Genomic DNA, 15,129 nt, shown 5'->3' on the forward strand with positions numbered 1-15,129 from the left:
ACTAATAAATGCATAATATAATGAGTTACAGCAGTATAAAGAAAAACATAAACATAATACAAGTATGTATTTCACATATAATACACCATGTAAATATATGATACACCGTGGAATTCAGAAGTATGAAGGAAAATACAGCAGACTAGTGACAGAGAGGCATGAGGGGTTGCTGTTTTAAGTGGGGTGGTCAGGAAGTCATTTATAAGGGGACATTGAGCTCATTCCTGACAGAAGTCAGAGAGAAGGGGAGAATCTTGTGGATAGATGAGGGAAGGACCTTCCACGTAGAGGGAACAATGGCAGAACCCCTGTATGTTCTAAGAGAAGATTAGTGTTGTCTTTTAGAGAAGCCAGAAGATAGTGGTAGGAGATAAGGTCAGGCTATGGATTTTGCTTGAATGAGATGAGAGTCATGGCATGAGTAGAAGATTGACACTATCCAACTTCTGCTTTTTTTTTTAAATTTTTTATTGTTATGTTAATCACCATATATTACATAATTTGTTTTGGTGTACTGTTCCATGATTCATTGTTTGTTCATAACACCCAGTGCTCCATGCAGAATGTGCCCTCCTCAATACCCGTCACCAGGCGAACCCATCCCCCCACCCTCCTCCCCTCTAGAACCCTCAGTTTGTTTTTCAGAGTCCATCATCTCTCCTGGCTCGTCTCCCCCTCTGACTTACTCCCCTTCATTCTTCCTCTCCTGCTATCTTCTTCTTTTTCTTTTTTCTTAAAATATGTTGCGTCATTCGCTTCAGACGTACAGATCTGTGATTCAACAGTCTTACACAATTCACAGCGCTCACCGTAGCACATATCTTCCCCAATGTCCATCACCCAGCCACCCCATCCCTCCCACCCCCAACCACTCCAGCAACCCTCAGTTTGTTCCTGAGATTAAGAATTCCTCATATCAGTGAGGTCATATGATACATGTCTTTCTCTGATTGACTTATTTCACTCAGCATAACAGCCTCCAGTTCCATCCACATCGTTGCAAATGGCAAGATCTCATTCCTTTTGATGGCTGCATAATATTCCATTGTGTATATATACCACATCTTCTTTATCCATTCATCCGTTGATGGACATCTTGGCTCTTTCCACAGTTTGGCTATTGTGGACATTGCTGCTATAAACATTATGGTGCACATACCCCTTCGGGTCCCTACATTTGTATCTTTGGGGTAAATACCCAGTAGTGCAATTGCTGGATCGAATGGTAGCTCTAATTTCAACTGTTTGAGGAACCTCCATACTGTTTTCCAGAGGGGTTGCACGAGCTTGCATTCCCACCAACAGTGTAGGAGGGTTCCCCTTTCTCCACATCCCCGCCAACATCTGTCGTTCCCTGACTTGTTAATTTTAGCCATTCTGACGGGTGTGAGGTGGTATCTCATTGCAAAACCTCAACTTCTGCTTTTAAAAGATGTGTCTCTACACAGAATGTATAGTAGAAAGGCAGAAATTAAAACAGGGAGACCAAGATGAGGCTAGTGCCGATTCCAGGCAAGAAACATGAGTTAGCTCAGACTAGGAGGTGTTGGTGGGGAAAGTAAGGAATGGTTGGATTCTGGAGATATTTCAAAAGTAGAACCTATAGAATTTGTTTGTGGACTGAATGTGTGTTTGGGAGGAAATAGAAGGAAATAATTCCAAGAGTTTTTCCATAAGCAATTAGAAAAATGGAGCTGCTATCTGAGTTAGGGAAGGTGGGGGAGTGGGGTTGGGTAATCAAGGATTCAGTTCTGGACAGTGGTTATCACTCAAATACAATTGTTATTATTATTGTGCCCCGGCAGGGCAAAGTGATAAGAGAGTACGTTTAATACCAGAGTTATTTTCCTCTTTGTTCACTCCCTGGCATTTCCTCCTCACGCCACCCTCAACTTCATGTTAGCATCAATTACCTTCTCGGGTGATGGGATTACCGTACCTGGGGAGGAGCAGAGAGAAGAGGAACCTAGCCTGGTACTCCAGTTACAAACCCTGGCAGTGAAGGGCACGCCACTACCGTGGGCAGAGTTCATTAGCCTTGGCTGATCCCAGCAAAAAAGCAGCAAGTTTTTCTTCAGCTGGCATCTCTCTGATCATTAGTAATTGTTCTAGGGGACCGAGTGGACACCATTCTAATTAGTAAAGGAGTACCTGGCAGGTTGTGTTGTCTGATAGCATGAACTGGAGAGGAAAAAGAGCAGGCTCTGCTTTGGGAAGGTTAGAAACATCTCATGTTAACAGGTAAGAAAAGTTACCTTCATTCCTTGCTTTTTTTTTACTCTCATAGAATTTTCTAGAATTCTGCTTGAGTACAGAGAGCTGTTTGCCATAACAGTGGATATTATAACATAATTGTTTATGTTGTCAAGGAAGCAGGTTTTGCTCCTCAGAAGGAAGGTAAAGGGAAGTTTGTTGCATTCATTGTGGAGCCTGACCATACCCCCTGGCCTGGCACGAAGGTCAGTGTGCAGCAGTGGATTGGGCTCAGTGTGCTTAACTGGCTGTTGCTATGGAATTTTGTATCTGTAATCAGAGCCTCTGTCTTGATAATTTAATTGCACTTAAGAAAAAAACAAACCTTGAATTTGAGTAAATCCCGAGAACATCATGAGAGGGCTTTTGATTAATGCAAAATTAAAGCTCTTTCAGAAGCATTAATTGAATAAAAAGAACACTATTCAAAGAGCTTTAAAGGACATCCCAAACCATTTGAAGGTACAGACTCTACAGTCATTATCTTAAAATCTGGTTAATTAAAGTATTAAGTGTCATCAAACATTTTGACTTCAGGGCACTTTATTTATATTTGTTTCCATCTAATTTTCTTGTTGTCCTGACCATTAGGTGTCTATTATTTTTTTCTCACATTGCCCAGTCATATTGGCAGAAAAAGAAGCTCTAGAATATTTCCAACTCAGTCTTTCAACCCATCCTTCTTACTGGCCAAGTGTTGATGAAGTATCATAATTAAAAGTGATCCATGTTTTCTGAGTTGGCTAAGACAAAATGTGCTTTTAGCTTGGCAGAAAAATATGTTTTTTGACCGTGGAAAGAAACAAACTATAAACATAGTGTTAAATTAATATTTATATTGACAAAGAATACACTTAAAAATTGGTTAACTGCTAGTTCCCCGAAGAAGTCAAAAGAAACCATTAAGGTATGGGCACAGCATCACCTTCAAGCCCTTGGCATAATCATGTTACCAGCAGGTGTGAGTCACTTTGCTCTCTGGCTTGTGAAACCACAGGTACCATCTAGGAGGCTTAGTGCTACAGGTCATAGAAGACCCACAACACCTACACATTTAGAAAATTGATTACCTCACAGCATCACTTTGTTGGCAGGGAGTGCTCCGAGGTTGGTTTCTTCAACAAGTCCAAGTGTTACTTAACACAAGTGTCCTTTCTATCCTCCTCGTTTGGGCTTTTGGTCTCACATTTATCTGGGTTGCACGTGGTTACGGTATCTCCAACCAGAGTCCACATCTAAGGCGGTAGAAGAACTCTGTGTCCTTTTCTTCACTTTTTAAAAGCATGAAACTTTTCCCAGTAGCCACCCAGTGGACTTCCACTCACATTTGATTGGCCAAGTTGTGTTACGTGCTCATGACTAAACCCAAACCAGCAAGGACAGTGGGTTACTTTTGTTGTCGTAGACCCCATGATTCACCTTCTGAGACTAGGGAGGAGCCTTGTTTTCATGAAGGGCCCGGCCCCCAACACCTACACAAACAAAGGCAGAGTTCTGTCATCAAAGGCAGGGTGGGGGAGAGATGCTGCTGGGTAGAAATGCGTCGGCACTCTGGTTTTCTTCCTATCTTTTTAGCTGCTCATTTGTGGTCCTTTTACTTCCCTTCCTCTGCCTGTCCTTGAAATACTGGGATTCCTTAGGACTCAACCTGGGCCCTCTTCCCCTCTCTATGTGTACTCTGCTTAGAAAATCTCATCCAGTCCTGTAGTTTTAAATGCTATTTACATGCTGGCAACCCTCCAAATTGATATCTTCAGCCCATAACTCTCCTCTGAGCTCCACATTTGGCATCTAACTACCCACTTGACAGTTCACTTTCGTGTTTCAGAAGCATCTCAAATATGTACATCCAAAACTGAACTTTTAGTTTTCCCCCAAACCAGCCCTTCTGCAGGCTTTCCCATCCTAGTAAACAGCACCTCCATCTGCCTAGTTTTTCAGAACAGATGCGTGGGAGTCCGTCTTGACACTTAAACGTTCCTTAACTGCCCATCACAACCACTTTTCAACACGGCATCTAACGTGCCACTCCAAGGGTCCAGTCCATAGCAGGTGCTCAATAAATATTTGTTGAAAATTGATTGAATGTGCTTATATGGTACATACCTTGATTGGAGAATGGAAGTGTGGAGGTTAGAAAGAGCATGAGGGTAATAATAGGTGGCATTCTGATAAAGATGTTCATTCTGGGATAAATTAAGAAACATTCACAGTACTTTCTGAGAGGTATAATGCCATTCTTCCTCTCCCATTCAAACATAATCCCACCAATCTTTTGACAGGACTTCCATGAGCACTAAAGAAGGGGTGGACATGAAATTTTACAATTTCTCTCAGAGGCATTGGCCTCCATAATGTTCCTGGTAGCAATGCCATGTTTGGTGGTGCAGTGTACGATGAGAGCCCAGGGTGAATTAAAGTTGTAATGCATGACCTGCATTTTCCCTCAATAAGGCTTGTGATCAGTAACTGATGAAATAGAAAGCTGAGAGATGTTATTCTTGTCTTTTCCATCACCAATGATGTTAATAAGCTATGATGTTGAAAAGATGGAGAATTATACCAGTCAGCTACTGCTGCTTAATAAGCACCTAGAAAATCTTGATGGCATAGAGCAATGAGCATTTATTTCCCATGTATCTTCAGCTTGGCTGAAGTGGCTCATTTAGGTTGGGCATTGCTGGGGTAGTTCTTGAAGCTGGGTTTGACAGGGGGTGACTTTGTTCCACTTGTGGGTCCCAACCAAAGGGGCAGCGGCTTCCCAAGGGAAGTTCTTCTCATGGTGATGACAATAAAGGCACAGGAGGGCAAATGGAAACACTTGAAGCCTCTTAAAGCCTAGGCTCATAACTGGCAGACTGCCTCTTTGGCCAACTAGTCAAAGCAAGCTACAAGACCAAGAGCAGTACATGATGCCTTTTGTGGGAACATTTACTGAGTTACAGGGCAAGTTGCATGGATATGGGAAGGGTGATGAATCAGAACAATACTTCTATCTGCCTGAGTATATACTATATGTGAAAGAAAACAGAAGAGAAAGATTGGGTTCAGCTTGAACTGATCAAGCCCAGGGTGGGACTGTTTCTCTTCTGTTCCCATCTGCTTTTCACTGTAATTCAAACTACACCTTACAGTCCCTTTGGAATAGACTACCTGATGCAGTCTCCATCCTTCCCAAAGGCATCCATTAGTTATCTATTCAGGAATGCCCAGACAATTTCCCAGGCTGGTGCCCTAGATGTTGGTTCCTATAGTATGGTTGTTATGGGAAACATTTCATTTCACATCTGCTGACACATTTTGCTGCCTCTCTAATTTTTTTTTTTTAAAGGAGAAAGAGAGAGACTCATACTCTGATGGCTGTAAAGGATAATGAGTAATTTATTCAGAGCTATATACAAATCAGACTATCGTCTTCCAGACAGAATCAATAATATAATTTTAAGCCCACACACATTTACAAATGCTAACACTCCAGCGCAGCTGGGTTGCCATGGGCAACCAGGGCATGCCAGCTCGTGATCTGAAACAGGCCCATGTCTCCCAGCCTGGTAAGCACATTCTGCAGACAGAATCCAAGGGAGCCAAGGATGTTAGTGTTGGCTCTGATCTGGCCGCCGCACAAATGCTGTCCTCCCTGTGATGGTTTGGATTAGTACTTGATTGAACTGCTCAGCTTTTTTAAACTCCCATTTGCACAGGACTTCTTCAATATCCCTTCTGTGACTCTGTTTAAGAAGGCTGGGGGACAGAGTGGGGACCGTGGAAGGAGCTGTGTGGATGAGAGCAGGCGACAAGAAACTCTGCCATAGCTGCTGAAGGTCAGAGGTGAGGGAACAGGCTGGTTAATAAACTAGAACACTGGGCCCAATGGGTCTTTGCCCAAAGAGGGCTTGATTTGGTTGAGAAAACAAGAGCAAGAAACAAAAAGGCATGAAAGGAAAGGAGAAGGTGGTCGGGCAAAGGCCAACGCTGGGAACAGGGTGAGAGGCAGGTCCCATTAAAAGGGCTGCAGGAAGGGAGGGCACACAGGAATGGTCCATGATGGTTCCATTTAAATATGTCAACAGAAACCAAAATTCATTGTCAAAAGAGTCTGTCTTAGTCAGCTCAGGCGGCCATAACAAAATACAACAGACTGGGTGGCATAAAAGTAGACATTAACTTCTCACAGTTCTGAAGGCCAGAAGCCCAAGCATCAGGGTGCTTGGCATAGTGGGCAGAGTGGGAGTCTTGTTGAGGGTTCTCTTCCCAGTTTATAAACAGTCAACTTCTTGTATACTCACATTATGGAAAAACAGATCATCACTCTTGTGTTTCTTTTTACAAGGGCACTAATCTCACTGAGGAAGATTCTGCTTTCATGACTGAATCTCCAAGTACTATCACTCTGGGGATCAGGGCTTCAGCATATATATTGGGTTGGGACACAAACTGAATTATGAGATGTTCCAGGTGAGAGAGCCACTGATATTCACAAGAATTATGAAAACATATAGAATTAGGTGATTTTTTAAAATTTAATTTAATTTTATTATGTTATGTTAGTCACCATACAGTACATCATTAGTTTTTGATGTAGTGTTCCATGATTCATTGTTTTCGTGTAACACCCAGTGCTCCGTGCAGTACGTGCCCTCCTTAATACCCATCACTGGGCTCACCCATCCCTCCACCCACTTCTCCTCTAAAACCCTCAGTTTGTTTCTCAGAGTCCATAGTCTCTCATGGCTCGTCTCCCCCTCTGATTTACTCCCCTTCATCTTTCCCTTCCTTCTCCTAATGTCCTCCATGCTACTTTTTATGTTCCACAAATAAGTAAAACCATATGATAATTGACTTTCTCTGCTTGACTTATTTCACTTAGCTTAATCTCCTCCAGTCCCAACCATGTTGATGTAAAAGTTGGGTATTCATCCTTTCTGATGGCTGAGTAATATTCCATTGTATATATGGACCACATCTTCTTTACCCATTTGTCTGTTGAAGGGCATCTCGGCTCTTTCCACAGTTTGGTTATTGTGGACATTGCTTTTATGAACATTGGGGTGTATATGGCCCTTCTTTTCACTACATCTGTGTCTTTGGGGTAAATACCCAGTAGTGCAATTCCTGGGTCATAGGGTAGCTTTATTTTTAATCTTTTGAGGAACCCCCACACTGTTTTCCAAAGTGGCTGTACCAACTTGCATTCCCTAGAATTAGGTGATGTTTTATGATGCTATAACATGACCTGTCCTCCCTCGCTGGCCCTAGTCTTGGTCAGATTCAAAGAAGAGCAGACTGACAGAGAGACCTAGGCTATATCCCACCGCTGCCACTGCATGGTGGTTTGATTGAGGCTTCTACCTCAGTTTATACACCCACTAAAGCCAGGAGGTGCCTCAGGTGACAATATGAACAGAGGCTCTTAGGTGAGACTAGCACTGTTCATTCCTAGGCTGGGGAGGAGCCCTGTAACCATGAGGGTTTATGTGAGTAGGGGTGGAGACCCATCAGGAGAGTCTTTTTTCCCCCCTACCTTTCTTTAAGTGAGAACTTTCTTTAAGTTCTACTCCCTTAGCAAATTTTAATTATATAATGCAGTGTCATCACCTGTAGTCACCATGTTATACATTAGATCTTCAGACCTTATTACCTTATAACTGAGAGTTTGTACCTTTTTATCAACCTCTCCCTATTTTCCCTACTCCCAGCTCCTGACAACCACCACTTTCTTCTCTGTTTTTATGAGTTTGACTTTTTTTAGATCCACAAATAATTGATACCATGCAGTATTTGTCTTTCTCTGTCTGGTCTATTTCACTTACCATAATGCTTTCCAGGTTCATCCATGTTATTGCAAAAGACAGGATTTCCTTCTTTTTTCTTTTGGTTAAACACCCAGAAGTGGGATTGCTGGATCATATGGTATTTTTATTTTTAATTTTTCGAGGAATTTCCAACAGTTTTCCATAATGGCTGTGCCAGTTTACATTCCCACCACCAGTGCACAGGAATTCCCTTTTCTCCACATTCTCGCCCACATTTGTTATCCCTTGTCTCTTGATAATAAGACATCCTAACAGGTGTGAGGTGAAGAGAGTCTTTAAAGTACAGCAGAGAAATCATAAGAAGCCCTTGGGAGATCAGTTGATCTAACCACCTCACTCTACAGACAAGAAAATTAAAGTCACAGAAGTTAAACGATTTGCCCAAGGTCAGAAAACCAGAGAGCGGCAGGTTTGTACAGACCGTAGGGCAGTGGGGAGCTCCTGGGCTCCCAGTAGAGTGATGGCATGAGGAAAGGGTCTTCAGGAAAGCAGATCTGGGGTTGAGAAGAATTAGGGATGACGGATTCAAAGGTCAGGGAGACCCAGAAACCACTCAGGTTGGGGGTTATGGGAACGGAGGATAACAGGATGGAATGACTTGTGACTAGGCAGGTCAGGAGGACGGAGGGTGAGAAAGAGGAACATGATGTCCACATTTCTGAGTTTGGGCAGCTGTTCAAATGGGGGTTCTGCTTCCGGGAAAGCGGGGAGAAGAAAGAATTAAAAAGGTCTCAGGCTCTGGGACTGGGCAGCTGGTTCAACAGTGGGGTCATTCCCAGGAAATGAGACAGGAGCAGCTTTCAGCATGCTGGGATCCAGAAGCCATAAGGACAACCAAAAGGAGAGATCCTGCAGCCAGTGAAGGCTGCCCTGGACTTCAGACACAGTGGAACCCCTACCTCCACCCTGCAAGCATTAATGTCTCCAGTTCCAGAGTTTGCCTCTTGCTCTTCTCTCCCTTGTTCTCAAGTCTTCTGGCTTCATATTTCCCAATATCTGCCCCAAGACCTGATCCTTTTTTATTACCTGTGGGCATTTTTTCCTCTGAAATGTTGACCTTGAGCATCACCAGTAGGTGCTTGGCTCCTCGTGTATAGGCATGTCAGTGACACTGACATTTCTGAGACCAGGACACTCTCCACACACCTTCCTTCCCTGCCTCCCCTCATGCTACAATGACCTCTGTGGGGAGGTCTCCCAGACCAGTCCCCTGAACTCCAGCGCTCTACTTCTGATTGCCTGGCAGACCCCTGTTCCTAGCTATCTCAACAGGAGCTTCAGTTCAGTCTGATCTGAAGTGGCACGTCTTTTTTCTTCCCCCATGGTTTTCTAATAGCCTCTCCCCATTTATGTCACCCAGAACTCTGGAGCCATTCATTCTTCATCTGCCCAACAACAAAGTCACGGAAGCCTGTTACTTCATACATCTACCCATATCTCCATTCCTGCTACTGCTGTGGTTCAGGCCCTCTGCAGTTCTCTCTTAGACTGCTCCAGACAGCCTCTGTCCCTTCTAATCTCTCCTCCTTGCTGCAGAAAGAACTGCTTTTCTAAAATGTCTTGCTGAGGCGGCTCTCCATTGTTTAAGGATGAAATCTCCTTAGTACGACATACCCACTCCTTCAGGATCTGACCCCCCACTAATTTTTTGCCCTTCTATCTTTTGTCTCCCTGCTCAGCTGCCTGCAGCTCCATGACTACATCCAGCATCCAGCTCATCCTTGCCTCTGTTTTACTCACTTTGTCTCTTCCTGGAAGGCACAGTCCCTCTAGTCTTCCTGGAAAACTAACACTTATCTCTTCAATGGCTTCTCCTTTGGGAAGTACCTCCCCACCCTGACCTGTCCAGCCAGAGTTAACTGCTTCCCCTCTGTTGTTACAGGGCTCCAACAGATACCCTCCGACATGGCACTTATTGCAGTGTTAAAGTTATTGGCTCACCTGTCTGTACTGTTTTGTTTTCATAGTGTCAGGGTCTAACACAATGTCTATAGGTCATGCGCTTAATAAATGTTGATCCAAGTAAGAGAATGAATGAAGACATGAACAGAGAATTTCAACAATGCTATGCCACCATGCGCACCCTCATTCTGAAGGGTCACCGCTTCCAAAACTCAGGAGCTAGTAGACTAGCTGCAGGTTTGTGTGTGTGTTGGGTGGGGGGCGGGTTATAGATTCAGCTAAGCTGGATAATAAGCAGAATAACAATAGTGTTTAGAACCAAAAAGGAACCTAGAGAGATTCCTTAGCCCACTTTCTCATTTGAGGGACATGACTGGATAATGAGAAAGCCATTGAAGATAGACCTTACTTGGTCTTTCTCATACAAACTTTCTGCGTGCTGCAAAGAAGTGAGCCAATTCTTTTACTGTAAAAGTATTTTTTTCTGATTAAAAAATAAGTGTTGATTATAGACTATTATAAGTTGATTGTCTAGGATCATTGTAGAACATATAGAATAGAGAGAAAAACAAAGAAAAGAAAGTAGAAACCATGTGTGGACCCTCCACAAGAGACAATTTGCTCTTTCAGTTTGGTTTTTTGGATTGCAAGGGACAGAAATCTCCTCAGGGGGGCTCAAGCCAAGGGATGTTGTGGTGGAAAGCCACGTGGAATCACAGGGATCCTCGTGGGAATCTCAGAGCAGGATGCTGTCTCTGCATGGGACCTTGGTGGTGCTAGAGTGGGGAGTAGCTTTGGATTCAGAGGATATCTGGGAGCCAAGTAGCAGTAGCTCAGAGTCTCTCCTGTGGAGCCCCACTGTTCACATAAGTCAGCTTACTCCATATGTCTGCTTCCTTCCATCCTGCCACAATTTCCTGAACACTTTGCAAGACCCGGTTTAAACACTGAGAGAAAGAGACTTGTACTGGCCCAGCTTATCTCTTTAATAGTCCTCAGCTTGATGGACATCTTTGATACCTTACCCAATCAGTCATGGGCAAGAGGGTCAAGGGCACTTGGTCCACCTGATATAAGATAGGAGGAGGCAGGGTGAGACTTAATAACAATAATAACAGCAATAGTAATAATAGCTGGTAGGCACGGAGAACATACTATATGTCTTGCACTACTCTACTTGACATACATTCTCACATTTTCTTTCTTTTTTTTTTTTAAAGATTTTATTTATTTATTTGACAGAGAGATAGCACAAGTAGGCAGAGCGGCAGGCAGAGGGAGAGGGAGAAGCAGACTCCCGCTGAGCCGGGAGCCCGATGCGGGGCTCGATCCCAGGACCCCGGGATCATGACCTGAGCCGAAGGCAGACGCCTAGCGACTGAGCCACCCAGGCACCCCCATTCTCACATTTTCCTTTTACCCTGTGGGTTAGGTTCTATGATTATGATCATTTCACAGTTGGGGAAATTAAGCTTTATAAGCCATGTAGCCATATCTCTATACTCTACCACCCTAAAAGTGGGGGTGGGGGGGTTGTGCATCTGCAGTGCTTCCGTTTCCTACCCTCCTCTCTCCTCTTTGTCCCCTTCCTGCAGAGGTCCAGTGCCTTCACATTAGTTGTCCAAGGTACTTCATTTAAATGCCCAAACTCCCATGTCATCCACTCCTTCTCCTCTCCACTACTCACCCAAATCCTACTCTGCTCAATTCACCTCTGGCTGTCTTCCCCTCCCCTCCTCTTACCCCAGAAAAGCCTGGTTTGGCTGTTTGTTTGTTGGGTAAGGCCTGTCATTCTCAGGGAGCTTTTACTCCAGGATAGAATCTGTGCTCTTTTGGTCACACGGAATAAAATTTCAAGGCACCAAGAGTAGGAGACTCTTCAAAGTTTTTCACAGGCTCTGTAGACTCTGTTTCTACATCGGGCATCCGAGCAATATGCAGCATGCTCCAAAGGGGGCACTCTTTATCACTCAATAATTCTGAACCTCGAGGAGGACCCACAGTCAGCCCTGTGGCTTACAGCTGAACCTCCGGGTGGGATAACTGGTCTGCCTTTTTGTTCTTTTCCCCAGAACCCAAATTGTGGGACCAATAAAATGAAATACGATTACAAACTTCTTTTGCCTCACTTGGCAACCAAAGAGATGAGTTTCTTCCAAATCCTGTATTCCAAAAAGACCCAGTGAACAAGAACTTTAAACAAAGGGAGATTAAGTAAGGGACTAACAAGTGTTACTCTCTCTGAATACAAATGCAAAAGGGCACAGTACTTATGTAAAAAAAAATCTAGGATCTATTTTTGTCTCTGTTTCCTTAAGAAGGAAATACTTACATGGAAAAAGCAGCAATCTCAGGCACCTTTGGGGATTTTCTTGAGCAGCCCCCATAACACTCGTGTAAAATTAATAGTAATTAGGATTATTGCTTAAACAACTTGTCATTTATATCTAATTACCACGCACTACAATAAAAATTATCATGACAGATTCACTTTGTTGTAGGCTTTATTTAATTACAATCCTTAACTTCTATGGATTTTGTCTTAATAGTTTACTGCTTGTTATATTGTCTATTCAGAACTGAAAATATTTAAGAAACTAGTAGTTCTGGGCTTAGATAGGTCTTTTTTCTTTTCTTTTTTTATTCTTTTTTCCTTAAAGCAGACTGGGAAGGGCGCCGCTTGATGTCTTCCATCTTGGTCAGTTAAGGCAGAGATCCTGCCTCCACACCCCACCCCCAAAGTCCTTTCCGACTTTTGATGTCTTCTCTGAGAAGGTGGCTGCTTAGGCGGCCCACAAGGCAACTGCGAGTGGGGTCACGGGCAACAGTGGTGGGGTGGGAGCCAGTCTCCTTACTGAGACCCCTAACGTGACTGTGATCTGGGATGGGGTCTGGACAGCATCCTGGATGCAGCAGCGATCCTGGGCAAGCCAATAATGCTCAGAGCTCAGACTTGCCCCACTGGACCTCGGCCTTCATGCGAGCAGGGGCTGCGGGGGGCCGACCCTCCAGCCTGGCTGCTTCGGGCCTGCCTGACGAGGGAGAGGATGCGCAGCCACTCCATCGAAATGGAGGATCTGGCTCAGGGGAGGACGCCACCCCACCACGCGGACCTGGCTCAGAGCCTGAGGGCGGAGAAGGTAAGGACGAAGTGAGCGGGACCACACCTTCGTGGGCCATGCAGTCTCTTGGGCAGGGCTCTAGGACTTGGCTGGAATCCCATAGGGTCCGTGGCCAATAACCCAACTTAAAGCCAGGGTTCATAGTAGGTGTGCTGTGGTCTCCCCCATGTAAGGTCCCATTCTTGTTTTTGCTGCTTCCTACCACCCATCCCCTAATGCGCGCACCTCCCAGAACCTCTCCTGTAACCCACGTGGCCAACTTCACCATGCTTCTTCCTCTCTCTCTTTTCCATGTCTTTCAACTTTTTTTTTTTTTAAATGTCCGGCTCCTTTCCAGTATCATTCTTTGCTTTTCAAGGTCACAATTACCTGTTTGGATAAATCAGATTCATGCTAATATGTTAAGGGTGTGAATAAATTCCATTTAATCCATTCTATTTTATTTCAATTCAGCAAGCATTTATGGAGCAATATCGTGTACTGAGCCCTAGAGAAAACTCAAACTTAAACAAAATATAGTCTCTTAAGATTTTATACAACTAGCACAGATTTCCCTCGAAGGAAAGGGTATTAGGATGAGATTTTTTTTAAATTGTAGTAATAGTAAATATTTGTGTAAATGTGCATTAGGAATCTCACAAGCACATTAAACCCATGATTTCATAATTACTATTGTTTAGAATGAGGCTAAAGAAGGTAGTATGCAAAATAAACAAGTCTATTTAAAGAAACATATTAAGTAAATAACAGAGAAATGACAAAAATTTACACAGGTGATGATGGACTCGTGGCTAATTTTTGAAGTAGGAGCTCAGTAAGAGAGGAAGATTTGTAGACAAAAGACTCATCCTAATGAGACAGGGATGTGGCAAGGAAGGCCTCATGGAGGAAGTGGCATTAGAGATGGGTCTTCAAGGATGACTAGGAGTTTTTCTAAGGCTGTGAAGTAGAGGCCACCCCACATGGAGGAAATAACACAAGCCAAGACACACAAGTGATTGAGGTACACAGGGTCGAAGGAGCAGAAATGGGATTGCAGGGAAGTTGAGGTTGGAAGTGGATCATGAGGCGTTAAGAATTGGGTTTTTTCTTTTTGCCTTTGTGACCCATGCAGCTAATATACCAAAAGGAACTTTCCTTGGGACAGGATCTTCATAGTGTGGGTGAGATCAATTAATGGGTCAGGGGAGTAATTTATGGGAATATGATGACTGGGATCTAAAAAAGAGAGAGACAGGAGTTAATACCAGAGTGCATTGTCCAGAACAAGCACAGGTAGTGTATTGTGGAACCTTTGTTTTCCAAGTGTGCATTGAGTCGTGATGGAAAATGGGTGGCAGTTCTAAAAGTCTGAAACTAGTGGTTCCCGTGTAGGTTTGACTCCCACCTTCACATTACCCATCAGACTCTTATTCAGTCTCCCATGATGAAAGGAAGTTTTGGTCATTGTCAGAGGATGGCAGAGCTGTGTGGGGTGTTTTGTGGTTAAGGGTGAGCTGGTTTTAGAGGGGAGGGATGGGTAGAGGGAGAGGGAATTTTAAGCAGGCTCTGCGCTGGGTGTGGGGCTCCATGACCTGAGCCAAATTCAAGAATCGGACACTCAACCGACTGAGCCACCCAGACATCCCAAGGGTGAGTTTTTAACTGATTGTGGCCAGCCTGGGTTTTGATCCTTTGCTAATTGGGTTAACCAGTTTGGACACTTCAGTGACACTGGCCACATTGTTTGTGACTGGGCTATGTTTGGCAGGGGACCTCTGAGGCCTGAGGCACCTGTCACCATCTTGGAATAGTGACAGGATCTGAAGCTCCTGGCATGAAGTGTGTGTGGGATAGTGCAGAATCGAGGCTATGCAGGAGGGTGTGGGTTGAAGCCACTTCAAAGTGAAAGGGCTGGCCTAAGTGGCACAGATTTAAATCAGCTGTGGGAAAACAGGCACACAGCAGCTATTTTTAGTTTGTGTTAGAAACTGTAAGAGCCAGAGTTGTTCATAGAGTAGAATACTGGCTTTGGATATAGGAGATGAAGATTTTTTCAA

At 44.0% G+C, this 15,129-nt stretch overlaps 1 protein-coding gene across 1 annotated transcript in view; it reads left to right on the forward strand.

The window, feature by feature from the left end:
• Window positions 1-8,582: 8,582 nt before the first annotated feature.
• The window catches only part of LOC114211909 (cilia- and flagella-associated protein 337-like), a 119,330-nt gene continuing 112,783 nt past the window's right edge, over window positions 8,583-15,129 (forward strand). Inside the window, 2 exon segments of the mRNA XM_088021975.1 lie at window positions 8,583-8,623; window positions 12,868-13,108. Coding sequence (XP_087878101.1) covers window positions 8,583-8,623; window positions 12,868-13,108 — 282 coding nt within the window.

Source organism: Eumetopias jubatus, unplaced genomic scaffold, assembly GCF_037043125.1.
Source record: "Eumetopias jubatus isolate StellerSeaLion01/CBP00866 unplaced genomic scaffold, mEumJub1_p1.0 scaffold_3, whole genome shotgun sequence".
NCBI classification, from domain to species: domain Eukaryota; kingdom Metazoa; phylum Chordata; class Mammalia; order Carnivora; family Otariidae; genus Eumetopias; species Eumetopias jubatus.